This window comes from Passer domesticus, chromosome Z, assembly GCF_036417665.1.
Source record: "Passer domesticus isolate bPasDom1 chromosome Z, bPasDom1.hap1, whole genome shotgun sequence".
Taxonomy (NCBI): domain Eukaryota; kingdom Metazoa; phylum Chordata; class Aves; order Passeriformes; family Passeridae; genus Passer; species Passer domesticus.
In genome coordinates this window covers 62818891-62842546 of record NC_087512.1, presented here as the reverse complement: position 1 = coordinate 62842546, position 23656 = coordinate 62818891, and the positions used below count along the sequence as shown (strand labels likewise).

General features: G+C 38.9%; 1 protein-coding gene across 6 annotated transcripts in view; it reads right to left on the bottom strand.

Annotated features, from left to right (window-relative positions):
* Positions 1-23656, bottom strand: part of TRPM3 (transient receptor potential cation channel subfamily M member 3) — a 404729-nt gene that overhangs the window by 362642 nt on the left and 18431 nt on the right. For 3 of the 6 annotated variants that reach the window (XR_010354336.1, XM_064405782.1, XM_064405783.1), the window contains exon 1: positions 14279-14499. The exons of 1 other annotated variant lie outside the window; for it this stretch is intronic. Coding sequence is in view for 4 of the 5 variants with exons in the window: in XM_064405782.1 (XP_064261852.1) it covers positions 14279-14434 (156 nt within the window). In the remaining variant the exon portion in view is untranslated. Of the gene's footprint in view, positions 1-14278; positions 14500-23656 lie in introns of those variants that run through there. 2 more of the 6 variants (XM_064405786.1, XM_064405788.1) reach the window with 1 other exon arrangement.

Sequence of the window (23656 nt, the reverse complement as noted above, 5' to 3'; positions counted from 1 at the left end):
GTGTGTGAATCAGTTCTCATGTGACGTTGTCAAGTGGAATTACATTTAAAAGGAAAATTTTATGCAATATACAAAAATCAGGTATACACTTTACACTGCACACACTCAAGTAAGATTCATTCCAACAGAAATACTCTGATTCAGAGTTGAATAGCCTAAACATTTGACTTGACATTGAGCTCTTTTTTCATTATAAAAATTTTTGTTTCTAAGTCCATTTGCTGCAATAGGTAGCCTGTACAATTTATGCATGTCTTAACTGTGTGTTTTTCTACAACAGTAACGAAAAATCTCAATTTTTTTTTTTGCCAATTTTCCTCAGACACATCCCACAGTGTCTGGCAAATGGATGACTGTGTTCAACAAAATTTCAGTTCTCTTTGTGGAGAGAAAATATCCATGAGACAAGCCCTTCAAATATATAAATTTTTTTTCCCTTCTCTCCCAAAAGCTTTTTTGAAAGGGCAAACCTAGGTATATGTTGAGAACAGATTAACTGGAATTTCTTCTCTTTTGTTGTTGACATCTGTTGACAGATTCCAAATTCATTACGGAATCCTGTCATAAATATTTCCAAGGTTACAAATGAAAAACTAATAACAGTATATATCAAGAGTAAGTGTTTCTTTAAGCACTTTTTAAAGTAAGTTCTAAGTTGCATTTACTTCTGTAACATCCACACCCTTTAAATTTACTGACTCTGAAATCCACAAAAATAATTTTTGAATTATCATGTTTTAAAATATATTTTAATTATTATTCCCTTTCCTAATTTCATCTTACCTCTCTGGGGGTAACAATTCAGCAGTTCAATTATGAGATCTCTTGCAATGAAATAAGCAAATGATTAGGCCAGAATTTCTGACCTCTCACATTCCTCATGCCATGTTGAAGTAGGCAAAGAAAAAGCATATCATCATCTGCACAAAAACATTCCTAAATGCAATGAGAAAATAGTGGTGCTTGCCTTGAACTTTAAACTAACTGAAATTAAGACTATTATAGCTCAGAGCAGTTTTTAAGAAATCAAGAGCTGGTTGCTGCAACTTGGTATCAAAAAAAAATTGTAAGAGACTTTAAATGTCCTATTTATTCCATATTGCATTAGCCCTCCAGGAGTCTTAGAGTAACCAACAGGATGCATTCCTAATATACCAAGTCACTGCTTAAAATTTGGGGATGAACAACAAGTTCATTCTTCAGTGAGAACCATAACTGCCCTGACCTGTGACTTTTTCAAGAATAAAACAGTTCATGCTGTTGATGTGTGTAAAACAGTTTACAAGTTTCACATGTATGAAAGCCCAGAGCAGTCTAAGTGCATCAGATGCCAAATGTACCTCATATACACAAGCCACTTTTGAAAACACTTGCTTTCTAGCAGATCTATCACGTATGTGCTAGATTCCTTACCTGCATGTGTACCCAGATATGCTGGATCTCTGAATGGAAAAATAGCTGTGGGATATCTAAAAAATACCATAAAAACAAATTCCACTGAACAAGGACAGGTGGAGGCAAGTAGAATACTTCCCAGGTAATCGTTAGCTATTCTTTTCATATCCACTTCATTATGCACTGAATCAGCTGTTTGTCCATTACCAGCCCTTAACACAAATTTTAAGTGCTGTGTGAATAAATACACAGCTATCACACTAACAGTATGTTTCCAGCAGAATCAACATTTTAACAGCTGATTTACCTCATAAAATTTGAGATTTATCATCTCCCTATCTGGCAGCAGAGCATTGATTTCTCTTTAAGGGGAACATCAAGATCCAGAGGCCTGGCAATTACAGCAACTGAAGTTCAGCCATTAATAAAACAAATTAAGAAAACACTTAAGGATTTTAATAGAGTGAACCTGAGACCATACTCTCAGTGATTTAGTTCTGATTATGATGGTATGGGCACCTCATCTACTCAGATTACTGGAACAATGAAAGATCCTCAGTTTTCTCAATTTAACTTAAGTGTTCCTTTATCATCCACTCTACTGAGATAGCTGCAAGTCGAACACCCATCCCAATAAACAGCATAGCAATAAACCAGGATCTCCCTGGCTGCCTGTAGTAACAGCATCATATGCAGCAGGGTCATTAGCAGAGGAGGCACAATCAGCTATACCTTTCTAATGCTACATTACTAAGTGAAGAAAAACACTCTTTTGAGATGGTAGGATTTTTTTTTTTTTTTAGATTCGCTGCCAATAGAAAATTTAAAATATTTTAACCTTTATGCAAATGGAACACACCTTGTATTTCCAGCACAAAACAGAAGATTACCCTCAAAATCATGACACTAAATAATATTAACTATGAGAGTAGTTCTATCAGAGACCATCTCACTTTTTGACCAGAAATGAGAATCATTTACTATCCTGTTACAATGCCAAATGAGCAGCTGGAAATGTCCTTATACAAATTCATCACTTTATTTTTTTGACCTTTGCCAGAAGTTAAAAAATAAATAAAGAAAAGAGATAAAAACCAGACAGAACACATATTTGGACAGGCACCTTTTTTAAGCCTTGCCTACAGTTTCAATATTAAATGGCTTGTTTTATGTCATAAGACCCCCAGCTAGGCATAGGAGTAGCAGATCTTTTCATTTTTCAGTTCTGGCAGGTACAACTTGCCTGACTCAGAAAGAGCCAGGTACCAGTTTGAGCATCATATGAAATATACTGCTGTTTCTAAGAAAATGAAACAAAGGAGGAAAGGCTGTGAGGAAAAAAAAAAAAAAAAAAAAAAAATTAGTGGGTAGGAGATATTGCGGTAAAGAGACATTGCTTAAGGCATCCTGTACTTGTCTATAGATAAGAAGCCAAATTAAAAAGTGGGATGAGCCCATCAATGCTTCTCACTTTAATAGTACTTCTGCTTATTCTTCAAAAATAGCAATATATAAATACATCCTTATGACTCATCTTTCAAAAATACTTTGTATGCATATCTGTATACACACATTCATACACACACACACACATATATATATGAAAATTGGAGTGGGAAGAGAAAAATATGCATAGAGATGGTAGTCTCAGTGTTGCAGAGAGTCTGAAGGAAAGAATAGGATAGCTAACTCATGCAAAGAACAGTCCAGGAAAGGCACACACAGACAAACCACTGATTTCCAAGAAAAACCTGACATTTTTAAAATACAATTAATTCCTTGAAAGGGACATGGAACTGTGGGAGTTTCAGACAGTCCTTTGAGTGACAAAATATAAAATGGAGGGAAAAGTAATTATGTCAAGAAAAGAGAAGCACAAGAATATTTTGGTGAGTGCAAAAAGCAATCTACAGAAGCTGGATGAGCTGCACTTTTTCTTAAGCCAAATTAAGTCATCATGCATAGGAATCTGATTTCCTCTTTGAATTAGAAACCCTTCCAAAAGCATGCAGCAGTGAGGATGTTGGGTTTTATCCTTCCCCCTTTTCAAGAAAACCAATTAAATAGTTAAGGCAAACTTCTGCTTAACAGACATTTTTGTACAAAGCTTCTATTTTGCTATGGCTCTCTCATTGAGGTACCACAAGGAAAGAGCAATGCTGCACTCAGTAAGTTACAGGTATGCAAGTAGTAACTTGTGCTTATACTTCATAGACATTGTTTATTTGGCATGCAGTAATTACTTTGTGACTGCAAGGGGAAAAAAATCCAAACCAGCATCTCTGTAGCCTAGAAACCTCTTGTTCATAACAATGAGAAAAACCCTTTATAAGCCAAACCTTGATCAACCAAAATCACACGTGTTTCTTTACTGAATTAAGATCCAACACTTATTTGATAATCTACTAATGGAAGGATATTCATTAGTTATGTTTTGAATAATATCCTTCTATGATTTGCAATTTTGCTAGTAGTACTCTCTGTAAACCACCACAGAAAACCCACATTATTAACAGCACTGTGTCTCACTTAATGAAACCACTTTCTTCTGTACCATTAAGACTGTTGTGCATTGCAACCCACCTCTTGTATTCTGCATTTTCCTAATTACTCAGCTTAGATTTTCAGCAACTGTAGGCAGCGTAACTGTTTGTAGTCGAGTAATGTCACCCTAGCTGGAATATGAGATGGCTTCTATACTGTCACACTCCAACACTGACAGTGGACTAAATTATTACTGCTCTATTTGCATCAAGAGGTGCCTGATGCAACAGGGTGAAACAAGACATCTCAAATGGCCTCTCCGTACTCCAGAGAAATAACTACCTTAACTTTTAGTAAGGTTGTCAAATCTGCTTACAGAGAACAATCATAACTAAGGAGCCTGACTTCTTAATGGCTTATGTAAACTAATTTTATGAACCCATAACAGCTTTATAGTACCCCTAGACTTTCACATTCTTATATTTAAAGGTTTTATATGCTCAGCATGAGAACATATCCCACCAAATTCAAACACATTGTGTCAAAAATGAATCTGAGACTTTTTAGCTCTTGTCCACATGGGTTGAAAATTCAAATTCTGATTCAATTGTGTTTTCATACAACACAGCACCTGTGTTCTTCCATTGTCAATGTAAGAGATTGACAGATGTCTTTTAATAATAACTTTTAAAATAACTCTCTAATACCTAGACATGAGGGAAATGCTTACTCAAAACCAAGAAGCACATCTAAAACCAAAAGATTGCCATCTTCAAAACAGTTATATTGAATCAAATGCAGCCCTGTCACAATTTTAATAACTGAATGGGAGAACAAATAAGTTAATGCTGTGAGGTGAATCTCACTGCATCCATCCTCACTGCTGAGCTCATTAAAGTCTCAGTTGCCTGCCTCATTGCCTCAATAGTTTTCCAATTGACTCCAAGTTTCATTTACAACTTCTGACACTACTATAGTCTTACTCATTTCCTATGACAACTTCTTGACAGCACAGAGCTTCCTTCCAGGCCCTTTGAAATTCTAAGTCATCCAGTCACAGGTATTTCCTCTCTTGTGTCCTATTCTCTTGAGAGACCATTAGCAAAATTACCTGGGAGCACATCTGACTGTTAAGAACTTCTGGTGTCCAGGAAACCTTTAACGGCAAAAGTTGGCTTACACTGCAGAAGCAGGGAAATCTGAATGAGTAAAGCTACTACAAATTTGGACTCTCCATGATAACAAGCTTCAAAATAAAAAGAGCAAATAGTGAAACTTATTCTAACTCATCAGCTTTTCCAATGAGAAAGCAATTTCAGCATTCCAGGTTAGAGTCACCTTAGTTCTGCTTTTAAACTACTTGGCTGCATCCCTACAAACCTATGGGGCCTAATGAGATTCATCTGACCATACCCAAAGAGCTGGCTGGCACCATCACAAAGCCTTCCTCGATGATTGTGGAGTCTTGGGAACCCAGAAAAGTCTCAGCTGACTGGAAACTGGAAACTGTTCTGATTTCCAAAAAGATCAAGAAGGAGGCCTCTGGAAACTACAGGCTCTCAGTCTCATTTCAGTGCCTGGTAAAACCATGGAAAATATTATTATTTTGAAGATATTGAGGAGGTATTGAAAAAACACTGGGAGGACAACACAGTCACCAGAGACAGCCAGCACATCTTCATTAGGGGGAACTCCTGCTTACCAAAACTGACTTCCTTCTACAACAGGATAACCCACTGAGTTGATCTAGGAAAACCAACAGAGGCAATTTTTCTGGACTTCAGCAAAGCCCTGGAAACTGTCTCTCCTCCCAGACCAGACGTCCAGAAGACAGCTGAACATTACCTGATGAGTCAGCAATTGGTTCATGGGTTGAGCATCAAGGGTTGTGGTGATTGAGGTGACATCACACTGGAATCTGCTCATTAGCGGGTCTCCAGAGGGCTCCTTCCTCAGCCCACTTCTCTTCAACATCTTGGACAAAGGATTCAAAGGCATAATTAGTTTGCCAATGACTCTGACCTGGAAGGTTAATGTTAATTCCCTTAAGGGTAGAGAAGTCCTGCAGAAAGACCTCAAGAAATTAGTGAGCTGAGCAATCATCAACTATATGAATGTGCTGGATTCTGTACCTGGCATGAGACAACCCTGTCTGTGCTCACAGATTGGGGAATGAGAGGCTGGAGAACAGTGCTGCAGAAAGTGACCTGGGGGTCCTTGTCAATGGCAAGTTGAATGTGAGCCAGCAGTGCCCTGGCAGCCAGGAGAGCTGAGCATGTCCTGGGGGCATCAGAGACAGCATCACCAGCTGGGCAAGGGAGGGGATTGTCCTGACCTGCTCTGCTCTGGGGTGGCCTCACCTCGAGTGCTGGGGGCAGCTTTGGGTGCCACGACATGAAACAGACATTAGCGAGCATCCAAAGGAGGGCAAGGAGGATGGTGAAGAGTCTTGAGGGGAAGCCATATAAGGGGTGGCTGAGGTGCCTTGGTCTCTTCAGTCTGGGGAAGAGGAGACTGAGGAGAGATCTCTTAAACATCTTTATAAGAGGAAATGAAGAGGCAGGCACTGATCTCTTCACTCTTGTGACCAGTGAGAGGACTCAAGAAAACCGCATGAAGCTGTGTCAGAGGAGGTTTAGGTTGGGTATCAGGAAACGCCTTATTTTACTCAGAGAGCTGTTGAACACTGGAACAGACTCCCCAAGAAAGTGGTCACAGCATCAAGCCTGAGCTCCAGAAATTTTTGGACAATGCTCTCAGGCACATGGTGTGATTCTTCGGATCTCCTGCAAAGGGCCAGGAATTGGACTCAATGGTCCTGATGGGTCCCTTCCAACTGAGTATATTCAATTAATCACTCAGGAGAAATACTTAGAAAATAAGAGAGAATAAATAGCTGTAATGATTAACATATTATCATCAAGTGCTTTTTCTTATTACAGTATTTCTGGAGAGCAAGCACTTATAATCTGGCAATAATAAGCAGAAACTTTTCATTTGCTTTTTTATTTAGACAAAACATTAATTTTATTTTCCTTTCACCTCTGCAGTCACTATGATTCACAGGGTTTCATAACATGTCAGTTTCTCTGCACTTCACAGTAAACTTTAAAAAATTGCAACAGGAGATTACCTATTTTGAATACTCTCCATGAAACACTTCCATTATGTCATTAAAGCAATTATGTTATCTAAAAGCAAAAAGAACATAAGAATACCAGGAAAAAAATGCCTATACCAGGAAATAATAAGACTCTTCTTCTTTCCACAGTCATTTTGAAATGTCACAGGATTGTTGAAATGCTGCTTCATCAGAAGAAATAAATTATGTTTGGAAAGAGTTGCTTTCAGCTACACAGAAAACAGGTTATAACAGAACAAATCTATCACTGCCCAGCCAATGTTAGACTAAGTTGTGTGAGTTAAAATGTGCTCCTGCTTTCATAACCAATATTACCATCTCCAATAGATTAAGAAGTGCTTCTCTGTATTATGTTGTGATGAATAAAACATCTCATAAACCTAATATAAATTCCAAAAGCCTACATACATGCCTCACAGTATCTGCATCCTATGGCAAAAACAAAATCATAGAGAAAAAAAAAAGTGAAAGGTAAAATTGTCCCCTTATCTAGACAGAAGTTTTCATGTTCTGTGTCACGGGTCTAGAGCTTTCTCATCTCCTTACACTGTTTTGGGGTTTTTTTCTTCTTTTTTCTTGCTTCTAAGTGTTGTCTGTAATTTAAAGATATTACTCTTTTTAATTAATTCCATTATTTTCAAGGACCTGAGCCGGTGTATAGAAAGATAACAGATAAGAACCCTACAGGAAAGCAAGCCTTCAGAAGAGTGTTTTGCCTTTTGTGGATTGGTCATGGACAACAGCACCTCCTACATCAGCAATTCTCAGGCTCACAAGTTTATCCACATCCAGCGTACAACTGCAAGTGCTCAAGATTTTAAAGAAGTCTATTGATTCTGGATATTCTGGAAATCAATCTCTTAATAAAAATAAAAAGGGAGGTCAGCCACCTCTTAAAAATCATCAGGACCCAAAGAAGTAAATCAGATAAAGCCAGAAATCCCCAATTACAAATATTTTTTAAATTCTGCTCATGAAGATTGACTCTATCATTCTAATTATTAAACAACCACCTTCTTTTGAAATACATGTACTTTCATTTCAGATACAGAATAGGCTATACATTAATAATTAATGATTATTATCTCCATAAGAAAGGAAGAAAAAGAGCAAAATAACTTCAGTCTTTGGGATTTTCTTACATGCTATGCCTTCAATATAACATTCCTTTATGTCTTTTCAGGGGAGACAACTAGATGAGAATTGTGGAAATTGAACTACTGTTCTGTTATTTTAATGAGAATTCATTTCCCCTCTTCATTTGGTTTAGGAAATTTTTTTCCTGATTTTCTTATCTTTAGTGCTAAAAATCCCATTATAGCTCTGCAATGACTTGCATTGCATATGACTGCAATCAGCATTATTACACTCTGCTCTACCAGGTACAGAATACTACTCTTGAAAGGTAAAGTCATAGAATAAATTAGCATGGATGAGACTTCTGAGGGTTGTCTTACATAAGCATTTTCCAGGATTATTTAAATCCAAAATCTGAAATTTTTCCTTCAGAACAAAATTAGCTATTTCAAAATCACTTCATACTAATCATAGAGGTTTATGAATGTTTGTCCAGCATCAGGCAGTACTAGGATATTATTCTCAATTAGAGAATATCTTAACAAAAATGTTAACAGGAAAGCAAAAACATTTTTATTTCTGATAATAACCTAATCCCTAAAATCATAATGAATTATTAACCTTTAAAAATCATACTACTTAACAGACTAGTCCACATATGCACCAAAGAAGTAATGCATAGAACATAACTTTTTTCCCACCACCACTAAAGGAGCAAACACAAGATCAATTATTCAGACAAGTATTTAGGACTGGTCTATTATAGGAAGTTTCTTGACAGGTTTCCTCACTGGAGACCAGCCATAGGGAGACACTAGGCAATATATTCAGGAGAGATTCTAAAAAAAGGCAACCTCATATATAAGTTCAGGAAACCTCACTTGAAGTGAAATTTAAGTAGTCATACTTTCTACCTTTATTACTAAATCATCCAAATAAGCAGTCAGGAAAAGTGCTGCTCATCCATGGCATGCAGAAACAAATGTAAAAAACATGAGAGCACTCTGCTATATACTATATAAAAATTTTTAAAACCACTTTAAAGTTGCAGAAATTAAGAAGAAAGAAGCATCTGCCTAAAATAAAAGCTAGACAAAATGTACAATTTGTCATACATGACAAATTGTTCATGCACAGGATTAGTTAGTCTCCCTTCTGCTACCAAGAACTTAAAAAATTAACAACAAAAATAAATATTTCCTTCAGAGACAGCATGTTATTTTCCATCTTACAGTATTAACAAATTATTCTACCAGTCCTTGCCCTGGGCTTGAACTACCATTTTTATTTTTCCTAAGTGTATTTTCACATCTGATAATGAGGGTTAGGCATGCTTCTAAGATTTTCAAGCAGACAAAGTGTAAGCAACAGTTACTATCTGTTCTAGTGAGTATCTTGTAAATTAGTTCTCAAAGGACTTTCTGATGTAGATTTACACAATCCCAAGGTAACTCAGGCTGGCAGGGACTTGGGGAGGTGTCTAGTTCCAGCTGCTGCTGATAGGGACAGATCAGGTGGCTCAGGGTTTCACCCAGTTGGGATGTGAAACCCCCAAGCCAGGAAAAAGCCCACTTTCCCCCAGCCCTGGCTCCACCACTACTCCACCCCCACCAGTACATCATCCCACCCAGACTACAATGCCACAGCCCAGCTACAGAAGCCTGGCTACAGCAAAGGCAGTTGGCATTCACTGCTCTCCTCTCATCCCAACTACATTGCAGAAGGCATGAGGGCTGGATCCTGCACGGCTGGTCCTTGGTAAATCCTTACTCACTGTTTCCTGTCGCTGTCAGCTCCTTCAAGTGCCCAGATGTGGGTTCCAGGAGGTCTCCTTCCTTGGTTTTGCCTCAGGCTGATGACCAGCTTTTCTCCTCCTGCAGCCAAATCAGTGAGTGCAGAGGCCCAGCAGACATGGGTGGTGAGGACCTGCCTTATCTATGTCTGCTGTCACTGCATCACCTTCTCCTACAGGGATCCTGATAGGAAGACCATTGTACATCAAGGAGTCAGTGATCCACACACCAGGTAATCTGAGTACACCCTGACTTGTGCTGTGTTAGACTGCACACATGACTTGGCCTTCAAGCCACACCGTGCCACACAAATTCCTTGATTGCAGGACAAACTCATTTTAGGACAGGGGCATGCAGACACCCCCCCCTCATCACCAGCAATTACAGCACCTGCGCCACCATGCCTTCATCCAGAACTGCAGCAATAAATTCTTGTAAGAACATTGTTTCTTCTTGCCAGCAGAAAGTAGCTCAAATATATTTCAGCTATTGTTTGGAAAAAAATTATACAATAGCTAAAATGAGCAAACAAGTCAGCCTTGTATGGACAGGGTCACAGTGTGCTTTTCAAGCACCATCCAGTGACAAAATGTTTTCCTTAACCTCCAGCAATCTCCTGGATGACTGGTTCTGTGATGTATTACATTTCCCAAAGAGGATGGAGGTGTTCAGAGAAAGCTCCATCCACCTCCTTACCCTGATCAGTGACCTGTAACACATCCCAAAACACTCAACAAACCCTCCCTGACCCACAAGCTCTACACTGACCTGAGCCCTACACATCTGAGCTGCTCCTCCACATGAAGGACAGCCCTATTACTCCTCTTCCCTGTCTGCCTCTCCTGAAGGGCTTGTCTCCATCAATCACAGCACTACCACACCATAGGTATCCCAGCAATGCTGCAGCTCTTGCCCCTGCTGCTCAAATCCCAAGCACTGTGCAGACAGGTACACACTCTGCACCCTTACTTCAACATGCCCAAGCTTTGCCTTGTCCCTCCCACACCCTGTACTTTTGCTTTCTGTCCTTGCTCCACCATTTTATCATAAAACTCAGGGCTGTAATGTGCCTCCCACATCACTGCTAATTTAACAGTCTCCTCACCAGACTAGCCAGCCTCATGGCAAAGGTGCTTTTGCTATCATAAATGAGAAAGGGAAAGTGACATCAGATTTCTCAAATTCACAAATACGAAATTCAGAGGTCAAACTAAATTTTATTCAATCTGCTCCATAACAAATCTGAAATTCAGCTCTTTACTCAGTGGATTACACCTGTATATATAATGTTCTTCACCCACATACAGAGTTCTGTTCTGCCATAAAGGGACAGATTACTTCTTCTCAGTCATTTGTACTCGCACATTGTACATCTGATTCTCAGCATGCGAGACAGGACCAATGACCTAGGTCGCAGCTATAATTTCACTGGTGCCACAGCAAAGTAAAGTTTTATATCATGTGTTCTTATGTTTCTCACTTGTCATTTTGTATCTTAGCTACTGTAAACATCCTGGGGGAAATTTCACCTCAGAAGCAATTTAATATTTGAACAAAATAGAAAAATCTGCTGTGATCAGAAACTGTAGAGCAGAGCAGCCAGTTATCTCAGTTTTTATTGAACTAGAACACTGTGAAGCATCTGCTGAAAATGGGTTAGAAAACTCACATAATTCAGAGGCTGCAAGTACACATGAATCTCGAGGTCTTGGCAGAAAATGCCAAAACAATTCCCTCTATGGGCAGAAATTAGGCGTGATCCAAAATGTGATCTGCTGATTTGCATGGCAAAACTTTTATCAGTTTGAATAGGGGGGTTCCACACTCTTTTCCCTTTCCAGAGTTACACAAGTAGATGATGGAGAGAGAAAAAAAAAAAGCAGAAAAGGCTTAATTTCTAAAGCTATAACCATACTTCACTCCTTCAATATGTAATGCCTTCACTCAAAATGAAAGCACGGTTATTCTAAACAAAGATCACAGCTAGAGATCATTTGGAATCAGCCACGTGTGTCCTGTAGGCAGCATTGGCTCTTGCAAACTTTTTCTATCTCAAAAACTCTTCACTTCTTCAGTTCCTGTCAATATAGCAATTTCTTCTCTATCACTGAAACACTGATATCAAAACAAGGTAAATAAAATTTAACACTCCTCCATTCCACCCCCACAAACTCCCTTCCTGATCATTTTGGTAAAGAAATAATATTACCAATTATTCTTCAGGAATTAACAAAGTAATAAAACAGCAGCCAACTCTTGGGATTATTCAGTACAAATGTAACAAGTAATGAATAAGTGTGAAACATCAGTATCGACAATTTCTACAAGGGTGTAAAAAAAAAAAAAGGAAAGCCAGAAAATATAGATTTTTTGGGGAAAAAAAAAACCAAAAAGTACACATGCATACCATCACTTGTACCAAAGTCCTCCTTCAGCACTGCACCCCAAAAATTCTCCTCAGACAAGCTTTAAAAAGTAAACTGTGGCAGACAAACCGAAGTTACCACAAAAAAGAAGAAATTCAAGGGACAAAGCTGGGGGGATGAGACCAAACACTGATGTTACAAGGTCTGAAATATTACACTTCATTTCCCTCCCCCCCCCCACCTCCCAGGGAGAGTGTGGGTGCAAGTGGGAAAGGAAAAAAAAGCTGCTGGTGGAAAATGTCTCAAGAATTACTATGTTCTGCCTACTTTCTTTGGAAAGTAGTTCCAAGTGATTTATTCTTAGTGTTGAAATGTGATTTCAGAAACCCTATTCTCTCATTAAAAAAACTCTCATAAAAAAAAAGGCATACATGAAGAAGACAAACTAATAGTTACGCATTCTCAACAAAAAACCCCTAACATTTTCAAAAAACTGACCAAAAAAATTGAGAAAAAACCCCCAGCAAATTACCAAACTAAAAAATTCAGAATCTGTCATTCCCATCTGTCCTGCACTTTATGAAGTTTAGTGGGCTTAATGTAATGAAAATTCATTAATATAAAAATCACCAATATAGTACTACTTTTGAGTCGAAAAAAGGAAAATCTTTCCTTTCAGAAAGATTGTGGAAAAGCAAAGATTAAGCAAAAATTAATACAACCTTTCAATTTAGGTGAAACACTTGCAACCTGAATCTGATTCAGGGTTCTGACTGGAGTAAGAATTCATCTAAGTTGTAAGCCACAAGAACAACAACTTTGTTTAGAACAACAGAAACTCAACAAGCCCTCAAAAAAACAAAACAAAAACCCCCACAAACCAACCAATAAACCCCATCCCTCAACTGCACTGTGCATTTTTCTGATGAGTTCTAGCCATATAATCCTTATCTGGGTTTAAGCCATCTAATTGCAAAGTTTGTGTATTATTAAAAAGACCCACTCCAAAACCCCACCCTAAATTACAGTATTTTAATCCACTGCATGGTACAGATGAATACAATGCTACTCCTTTTTCCCCTCCACAAGATAATGTTGTTACTTTGTATGATGCTTTCTTGTTGCCATGACATCCTTTATACCGTAGATCTCTTTACACTTACACTATTTTCCCTACTGAATTTCAACCCGTGGTCATTTTACTCCCAGGTCAAAAGCTTAGAAATATTTGTTTATTTTCAAAATTATACATTTGATCTATTGGATAAGGTGTATCACTCCAGACCTCAGCCAGTCTGCTTTAGGTAGGAATACACAATGCTGTTTCTAAGCACACGAGAACTGAGACTGTCCTTGGACAGTGAGAAGTTCTTCCAAAATCTGTGTTTTTGTGCGTTTGTTCAGCACTTACCTATAGGATTCTGATCCCAAGGAGACAGGCCATCATGCACGCTAATAAATGTCACTTCTGTTTGAGTGCTCAAATTTGTTCTCTCAGTTTCCCTTTATGGTCAAGATGTTAGTTTTCCTAACTTGCAACCTATGCTGTAGCATGCACCTCCATTAAAATGTTTGCCTACGCACCCCAGAGATTCAAAACACATCCCATCGATCTGGCTGAAGGCAGATATAGCAACAAGGGGACACCCACCCTGGAGGAAAACCTCTGGTTCCCAGGAACCTGCTTTCTGCCCACATGCCCTCGGGTCTTTCGCTTACGATTGCTACCGCTGCCCCCCTCAGCTGCACAACGAGAGCACGAGTAGCAGGCAGACCTTCCCACCACGCCAGCTGCGCTCCCGGCCGAGCGGAGCTAGTCGAGCGGCTGCCCCGCAGCGAGCACAAGGAGCGAGCCGAAGCGGAGACCCGCATCTGTTAACAACTACAAAGTCAGGCTCAGCGCACGGGAAAGGCGATCCCTCTTCCCGAAGCGCAACAGGTTGCTCCTCACCGTCCCCGCCCCAGCCCCCGGAGCCAGCAGGTGCCCGGAGCGGGCGGCGCGGCCGCGGTCGCTCACTCACCGCCAGCGCGGGCGAGGAGGCTCCGGTGCGCTTGGAGCCGCGCCGGGAGCTCAGCCGCCGCCAGGACTCGGCCAGGCGCCCTCGGCCGCCGCTCGCCGCGCCCTCGGCGGCGCTGCCCCGCTCGGCTCTGCCGGGGCTCAGCCGCCGCTGCTCCATGCCCGCGGCGCGGCTGAGCCCCGCAGCCCGCCGGGCCCGCCGCGGGCGCTTTATCGGCGCTGCGGGAGCGGGGAGGGGCGGGCTGGGGCGGGGCGGCACCGCCCGGGCCGCGGGACCGCCCCGGGCACCGCGCCGAGGGACCGCACCGAGGGACCGCCCCGGGGGCTCCGGGCAGGCGGCCTATCCCGCAGCAAAACGAAGTTTTAGTCTGCAACGTGAATTAGAAAGCAGGCGCAGAAAGAGAAAGGGACGAGTAGGTGTACTGTGCTCAGACATGACAAGTTATGACACCTGTTCGTCTCCCGTCTAGATTGTGCCAAAATCGCGTCAGGAGGCTTTTTCTAAGTACACTACGTTAATAATTATAGGGAAATAAATTAGTAGTCTCCCTATAATAAAATACGTTCATCCTTGATGTCTAGCAACAGTCACATTTGCACAGCCTCCGCTCTAAACCAAGCATTTTCCTCTACGGTTTACATATCAGAGGATGAAAACACCAAGTCAGGGAAAGATGGCATAGTACCTGTTGTACTGTGACACACCCTGGGGAGCCGTGTGGCCTGCTTTTCTTTCATAAGATCAAGAAGGAGCAGCTCTGAAATTTAGTCTCTTTACGAAGACCAAAAGGGTTTCCTGCAGTCCTGGTCAGGGTCCTGGTTCATTATGCCCTTTCAGGCACTTAAGAACAAACACAGGGGTTCATCATCTGTGCATGCTGAGCACAGGACACTGCTGCAGTGCCACAGAGGAAATCTGCCTCATCTCTGCACTCCGAGCTCACTGCTGATTTTTCTTCCCAAAGGGAGAGGATGCTCAAGTCTCCACAGCTGAAATAACAAGGCAGCTAATCTCTGTTTTCTAGGTAAGATTAAAAACACAGTGAGTGTTTTACAGGTATTAAACCATTGATTTTCATTTATGATTTAGCCCTTCTTACAAAGATTTATTGAAAGACCATTTTACTGGCAAACTCAGACATATCCCTGCTCCTTTCTCAAGTAGCTTAACTTTCTGTTCTAAAAAGATGTTATGACATAATGAATGATATTATTCTAGTTATAGTTTAAGTGATTTATGAAAGCATACATTACATTTTCCTCACAGTGTATCTAATGTCATAATATTAAACAAAAAAGCTGGGTCAGAGTTTCCAAAGAACACACTAAACTCTTATTAAATACATGTTGGAAGAAAATGATTAAGGATTTTGTTGTCACTTTAGGTAGTCTAATGCTGTGCAACCCCTAGTCACTGCAGACTTCCATTTGGTGGAGACAGGCATTATTGGGAGGATCTGTTTTTCCAATACCTAGAATAGCAAGTTACTTCATTTGGGTGAATTATTGTCATGAATGATTTATCTTCATTTATTCCTCTCTGAGGCACATCAGCATTTTGTCAGCTTTGCTGATTGTGTTAATTAGCTATATCACTTTAATGGTGATTTTAAAAATTTAATACATTAATGGATTAATCTATAGATTAATTTATCTGATGTCTTCTCTATCTCTTAGTAGTAACTGTCAAATTTCCCAAATCCCATGTTTTCCTTAAAATATTCTTTAGAGGAATCTAGTGATTTTCAAATCTCACAAAAATTTGTAAGTAGGTTAAAAAGTCAAATTATATACAACTCAGAAAACATGCTCTTATGGATTCTTGTTGGGACAATGGGGAACAGAAATCTCAAGAAATCAAAAGAATTGAAGGACAGGATAAAAACATGTTTGTGTTACTGATTTGTCCCTAGTCTTGTTTAACACTTTGCCAGCTGGAATATGAAGGATGCTGCCTTCATCTCTTTACCTACACAGACAACACTATACTACTAATTCAGCTCACAGTACCATGTAAAATATGAGAAAAGCAAAAAATGTTCCTATTTAAAACAAATATACCAAACCCAGTAAAAAATAGAAAAGCTATTTAAAATAAGATGCAAACTTCAAACTGAAATAGAGCAAAATCATAGCCAAAAGCAATTAAACTTCAGTAAATCTAATATACAGCACAGATCATTTGAATAGCATCAGAAAGACACATTTTGTAAAAAGCAATTCACACATCAACAGACAAGAAATATATATTTTTTTCCTCTGATGTTAGGATTAAATCTTTAGCACAGATAACATCTTCCTTCTTCTTACTTCTGTCCATGATTAGACTGAATCTGACAATCTAAGTTCCAGGCAGCTTTTATATAAATTGTCAAAAGTTTCAACTTTTTATCTGACCTGTCAACTTTTAGTGCAATGTGTTTGCTTAATGACCACTTCACAGGATTGTTTTCCAACACCATTACACATATTCTTACACACGTATGTATTAGACACACCACAAAGCTGTTCCACACATGCTTCTGAATGCTGCTGTTATGGTCTTTATCAATACACTGTATACCTGGCAAGAAAGTATTTTCATTCCTGGCAGATAAGGACATGACTGCATGTTATGGATCCAGTTGCCTGATATTGTCATTTCAGCCCTTCTCATTCCACCTACAAACTTATTCTTCACAGTCATTCATTAGTATGTTCAAATATTTATCAAGAACTACATGAAGGCATGTCAACAGGTGGTGACAGGGTGGTGACATTTGTCTGATTTAGGTCTTCTAACTGAGCAGAGTCCAAGACCCACTGAAGTGTTTGGAACAGTTTGAACTACTGAGAGACTTGGAAGCAGTCATTCAAGACTGGTGAAAAACTTTCTTTTCACGTTCCGTTTACAAGACAAAAGTTATAGGGTGATTTATGCTGGAGGGGGCCACTGAAGGTCACCTAGTCCAAGCCTCTCCCTAAAGTAGGTTTGTGTACATCAGTTTGCTCAGGGCTTTGTCCAATCAGGTCCTGAAAAAACCCAGAACTGAAGATTTCATTGCTCCTCTAGACAATGTTTCAGTGCTTAAGCATGGTCTCAGTCAAAAAGCTTTCTATTACACCTAACTGGAATTTCTCATGTTCAAACATTTATGTGTTTCCACTTGTTCCTTCACCAAACAATTTCAGGGACAGCCTGGCTCTGTCTTCTCTACACCTTCCCATTCAGCAGTCAGGGGCAGAAATTCAGACTCCCTGTAGTCTCTGTCCTTGAGACTAGAGAACTTCATGCTCCCAGTCTCGTCAGTCATATGGATGAGACTCTCTGCAAAGAGCAGGAAGTAACCTCACATTTTTCGGTCCTGGTGCTCATGGGGGATGTTCAACCACCCCAATGTCTGCTGGAGGCACACTACATCCAGGCATGAGCAGACATTGGCCTCTTCATGAATCTGCTTGAAAGAGTCCTGTAACACAAGCACCTGAAGTTAGAAGGGGTTAGCAAGAGAGTTGACTGTTACTGAAGGAAGCAGGGAAAGGGTCTCCTTTCCCACGCTCCAGAGCAGTCCATCCTGATGAGCAAGAAATTCAGGAATTCAAGAAAACACCAGGAGGCAGGCCTGCATGGAAATTAGGGCAAGAAGATAAGGGCAAAACACAGATGTAAAGAAAAGCGTACAGAAGGTAAAGGCAGTGACAGGATGCCTGGGAGGAATACAGAGATCCTAGCATCTTCTAACACAAAGTGGTGACATCAGGAAAGCTGATGCCCAGCTGCTGTTGGGTCTGGCAAGAATGTCTTGAGGAAAGGCCTGTGAATGAAGGCCTTGTGGATATTTCATAATTATGGTACAAGAAACAGAAAAGCAGTCACAAGCACCATGTAAAACGTGCTATTCCTTGCCGTGTTTCTGAGAACAGTTTTTGATGCCCACTTCCTGTTATTGAAGAATTTATTTGTATGTATATCTGCTTTAGGTGTACTCAGTTTGCTGTCACAGCAGCATGGTGCTGCCAGAGCTGTTACTGAGAGTCTTCTGCGGGACTGTCATCTTTGCAAGTTTGCCATTGCTATGACGTTGTAGGGCACAGACAACTTATTTTTGGGCTTGAAAGTACTTCTGCTTTTGCCTCAAGCTCATGAGGTTCCTTTTCAAAGTGTTGATCATAATATAAAATATACATTTTTCAAAGGCCAAGTACTCTGCCAAACTTTTTTTTTAGTAAACAAATTCCTCTCAAAATTTTCTACTAGTACAGGAAGAGCTGCTGTCAACTATTCACTTCCCTTAAAATGGGAAAAATGTTATAATTTCTTTCATGTGTCTACTGCTAGGAGTGGATCATACACCTCTGCTTTTTATAACCTGCACTGTGGAAGACCTTTTTTCTATTCTTCAATTTACAGAATTTTGATTAAGGAAGTTAAAAACACTGAAATCAAAAGCTGGCAAGAGTTGTATTTAGAAGTTTTGTACCAGAGTTGCTGCATACTGTTCTTATTTTCTAACTAACACAAGTGTTTTTCTTATTTGTTTATACCTTACAATATTGTAGAGAGACAGATAAATCCTATACGAATACTTTTTTGGTGGATACTAATAAAAGTATTCTTTAGTTCAATGAAAGAATGTTCTGAGATTGGCAAGACCCCAACAAAATACAAATTTGATTTTGAAAGGAGTAACAAGTCATAACTTGCTTGCACAAAGACTGAAGGTGATCATACACTTTTCTGAAAGTCAGACAACAAAATCATCCTTGAAACTCACCTAGAATTGATAGTCTGAATGTGCCATGAAAATGTCTCAAATTCCACATTTTAGGTCATAAAGCTATTTCTATTGAAATTTTTGGAGATTACCATAGTACAATTTATTTTCTAAAGCACAAATCAATAGCAGTCTCTAGGTTTTGAAGGTTATAGGTGAAACCTTTGAAGTTAACTGTTGTTTGTATCATTCACATATTCACAGAAAAAAAAAAGTTATGAACTAAACAGGAATAGGCTTCTTGTTACAAACAGCCCAAGCACTGGATGAAAATGTTGGGGTTTTTTAGTTTATTTTTTTCCATTCAATCTGAAAGATGTGGAGGTAGAGCTTTATGCTACCAGATCACTAGAAAATGAACTTTGTATTTTTATGTTTATCTGAGTCATCATCATAGGATAATGGACTAAATAGAAAAGCACTGTTGCCAATTTATTTCTGGAAAATAACATTGAAGTGACCTCTGGTGTGTCACAGTAACTTGAAAACTGAATCAGGTATTATTAATGTCTATTTTTTAAATTGCCTCTAATGTCTCAGCCACTTGTTCATTCTTGCCTTGCAGTGTTTAGGCACCCTTGACACTGAGAACAGATAGATTGTTTTCTGGGTCACCACTGGAAGAAGCAGTATAGAACATTGGTGATTAATAACTTCTTTTTCCAAATTATGCCTGGTCACCTCATTGAAGCATGAAAGGACAAACAATGGGAAAATTTTTATGGTTTCTTAGAAGCCTTTAGTGTGGTGTTTATTCAAGCTGAACTCCTTACACAGGGAACTCATTTTGAGTAGAGGCTGCAAGATCAAACTTTCAACATTTAAGTTTTAATTACACTGAGTTTTTCTTTCTCCCATCTGTTCACAACAAAAGTTCACAGTCTCCACTACAACATTGTGAGAAACATTTGAAATACCTTAGAAAGTGAGCAGACATCATGAACAAAAAGTCCACAGTATTTTGGGCTGTCATTCATTATGCAAAAAAACAGGCAACAAATTCAGAACAAAACAAAGAATTGCTCAGCTTGGATTTTAGCTTATTTTTACATAAACATTAAATTGAATATTCATTTCAAGACACATTTGGCACTTGGTAGTACAGCATTTGATGACACAACATATTTATGCTTAGACCATAAAACTTGCTTGTAACCCAAGAAGTGAACAATTTTTGTGCCATTACAGATGCTCATTCTGCCTTCAAGTGAGGGGCCTTTAGAGTTCGGATGTGTATGGAAGCAGTGTTACTCTTAGGCATCTTGCCTAAGACAAAAATATCAAGGTGCACCCAATATCTTCACAATATTTGTGGTTTTGTTTAAAATATGCAAATATCAGTTAATAGAGACAAGTAAAAAAGTCAATGTAGCAAGTCATCAAATCACAGAATTATCTGAGTTGGAAGGCACCTTAAAGGTCACACTGGTGACCTCTGGTTGGGCTAAATTATTAGATACAAATGTCAGTAATTTTTCTTCACCAATTTAAAACTTCAAGAGAATAAGGAGAGTTATTGTGGTATTCACATTTTCTGAACAGAGAGAGAGACATAATTCTCTCTTCTAGGATTTTTCTTGGGGAAGGCAGTGAGAAAGCTCAGAGAAGGGAATGAAAACAATTCTTACCTCTATTCACTGCTCCTGTTGTTTGGCACATGTGGAATGTGTTATGGAGATTGTTTACCAAAGAATCATTTGTTGATTGGAGTCTGGTGATGGTTGTTTGGATTGATTGACCAATTAGGTCAAAGCTGTGTTGTGACTGTCTGAAAGGGTCATCAGTTTTTCTTTAGTAGTATAGAGTTTAGTATAGTATAGTATGTAGTATAGTATAGCTTAATGAAGCCATTAGTCAGCCTTCTGAATCATGGAGTTATTGCATGTTATTCCCACATTAGGGTCACCCTGCATTGATGTTATAGTTCTAAAAATGACACTTTCTTTAAGAACTAAAGTTTATCTTTACACAGTCATTATAATAAATCATGCTTTCACCAGCCACCTGAATGATGAGCGTAGCCTTAAACAACACGTTTGTGTGAATATGAGTCCACAGTATTTAATCCTTCAGTCACTAAGTAAGGCACAATGCTGAGATTAATCTTAGTACTATTCCTTGGCTTTGAAAACCCAGGTCAGTATTTGAAAACTGAGTGGGTTTCCTCAGCATATAAATCAGTCACCCCATATTTTTGCCTAAAAACCCCAGGTGTATTAGTTTGCCATGTGACCAACATGGAGAAAAACATCTGCAACTGTGAGGAGTAGTTTTCATCCTTACACTCTGTCTTTGAATTAATTCCTCTCAATTAAAAAAAAAAAAGCAAACAAAGATGTACCTGTGCATATTTATCCCTTTTTTTTTGAACCCCACTCTTGTAATTATATTTTTGTTAATATATGCAAAGCTTTGGGACACACTAGCCTAAATGTGTGGTAATGCTGAAGTCCACTCTGTGATAATTTTGGATTGCTGAATTAATTGTGAATCAAATTGTAAGAGATCTTTGATGACTATATAGTTGGCTGTCAGGGGCAAAACACTAAATGCCAAGGGGAACAGAAGTAGTGCCAGGTTAGTCTATTTAAGGCTGGGTCTTTTCTCTGATTTTGCATTTGCCTTTTCCTTTTAGACTATTAATGCCCCAAATCATAACTGGTTCACTGCTCTGTTCCCCCTGTAGAAATCTGTCATACAAATGGTTGAATAGCAGAGCACTACACAATTCATAAAAATATCTGCAAGTAAGGAAGTAAAGCTTCTAGGAAAAGAGAGAGGGACAATATATTTTGATTATTCTTTCAGATTTTCCTGTACAGTGCACAGAAGTTCTCTGACCCCTGCAATGCTCTTTCAATTTTTTAAGGAAGGAGTAGAGATATTCATTTCAAAAGTTCTGGAAATCTTGAAGGTTAACATAAGCAATTTTTTCCTCACTTTTCTTTATGTCTAAAAGAGAATTCCTAGTATGTGCCACCTCAATGCCCCTTCACACAGAAAACCTTCCAATACTGACAGTTCCCAAGCTTGAATGGGGTGTGTATTTTTCTGATAAATAGAACTGGTTTATCTCACCTGGAAAAGTTATTCATTCCCCTTTGTAAATAACCACACCATAATCTTTATTGCTGTAGGCTTGCCTTCATTCTCCTAGACACTCTGCCAGACTTAATGCCCAGCTGGAATGGCAGTGACCACAGAACTGATTCAAAGGGCTACCAAACACCATTCTTTGCAGAAGAGATGAACAGGAACAATATTGAAACGATCCAACCCCTATTAGCTGTTAAGTCTATATAAGAGGAAATTCACAATCTTTTAATGTTATTCTTACTTCTGACACCTGGCAGATGGAAGTTTAACAGTTCAGTTATTATTCACATACATAAAGATTTTGACTTTTATTGAGTTGATTGTCATAACATTTTCTTTCAAATAAAATGAAGGTCTTGGCCCAAAAAGCACTGGGACCTACAGCCAGTAGAACTGCTAGTGATTTTTATTGGAGTTTCATGAAGTACTGCTGAATGTGCAAGTACTGCTACATGGAGTACTAATGTGCCAGCTATTCAATGTTTGATTTTCATATCACCAGTGTTTTAGATGAGAAGCCTGATCTTAGACATTGTATTCAGTCCAAGTGTTATTAGACACAAACCCTGAATACAATAATTACTTGCTCTGCATTAGTAAGTTTACCTCTGGAGCTACATACATATTTAAGCAGATTAGCACTTGAACCTTTGCAAACTTTTGCAAAATAAACCCACTAACACTACTCTATTGTATTCATTCCTTTGATTATAGCACTTTGGAGGAATTTAAATAATGAGTAGAAAAAAGCATTACTTTATGCACCCTTCAAAGCCAAGAAAGAGCCTATTGGGGCTGTTTCTAATTAATGATCTAACTATAAACCTTAAACTAGTAAATGTTACACTGCAAGAAAAAGTTGTTGGTCTTTCAATGTAGGGAAAAATAAAGTGTATTTTAGTCTTAAGCATAAAGACTGAAATTTTTTAATGACTGGGTTAAAAAAATTTAAAAATTGATTTCTTGGACTTTATTTCATTAGCCCATACAAAGAATCTTCCATAATTAGTGGCAGATATCTTTTTAACTCCAGTTGTAACTTGTGAATTCTGGAAATAATAGTTACCATGGTACTGATGTTCTTTTAGCAGCTTAATTCTCTCCCATATTTGGGACTTCTGTGTCTTTTAATATGATCACATACTCAAAAATACGGATGAGTTATATTCAGAGGAGAATGTTTGCTATCACCTAGCCTTTTTTCTACTCAAGTGACAGTCACTATGATCTTAGAGCAGAGATATGTGTTACATTAAAATACAGGTGATTCACTTTTTTACCTCTCCTTATGACATAGTCTGTACAGCAGAAAGAAAAAAAAGCAAAGTTTTCCAGATTTTTTTCCCCAAATACTTCATTATTTGATACTGTAGATTTTTTACAGAAATATTAAAGTTGTTGTATGAATGCAGTAGGTATAAATGGAAACACCTGCATGTTCCCTTGGAACACACACATCTTGGTGCTTGCAAGTACGTGCATTTGTGTAGGTGTGTGTGCATGTAAAAGAGTGAGTGCATGAAGACCATGAC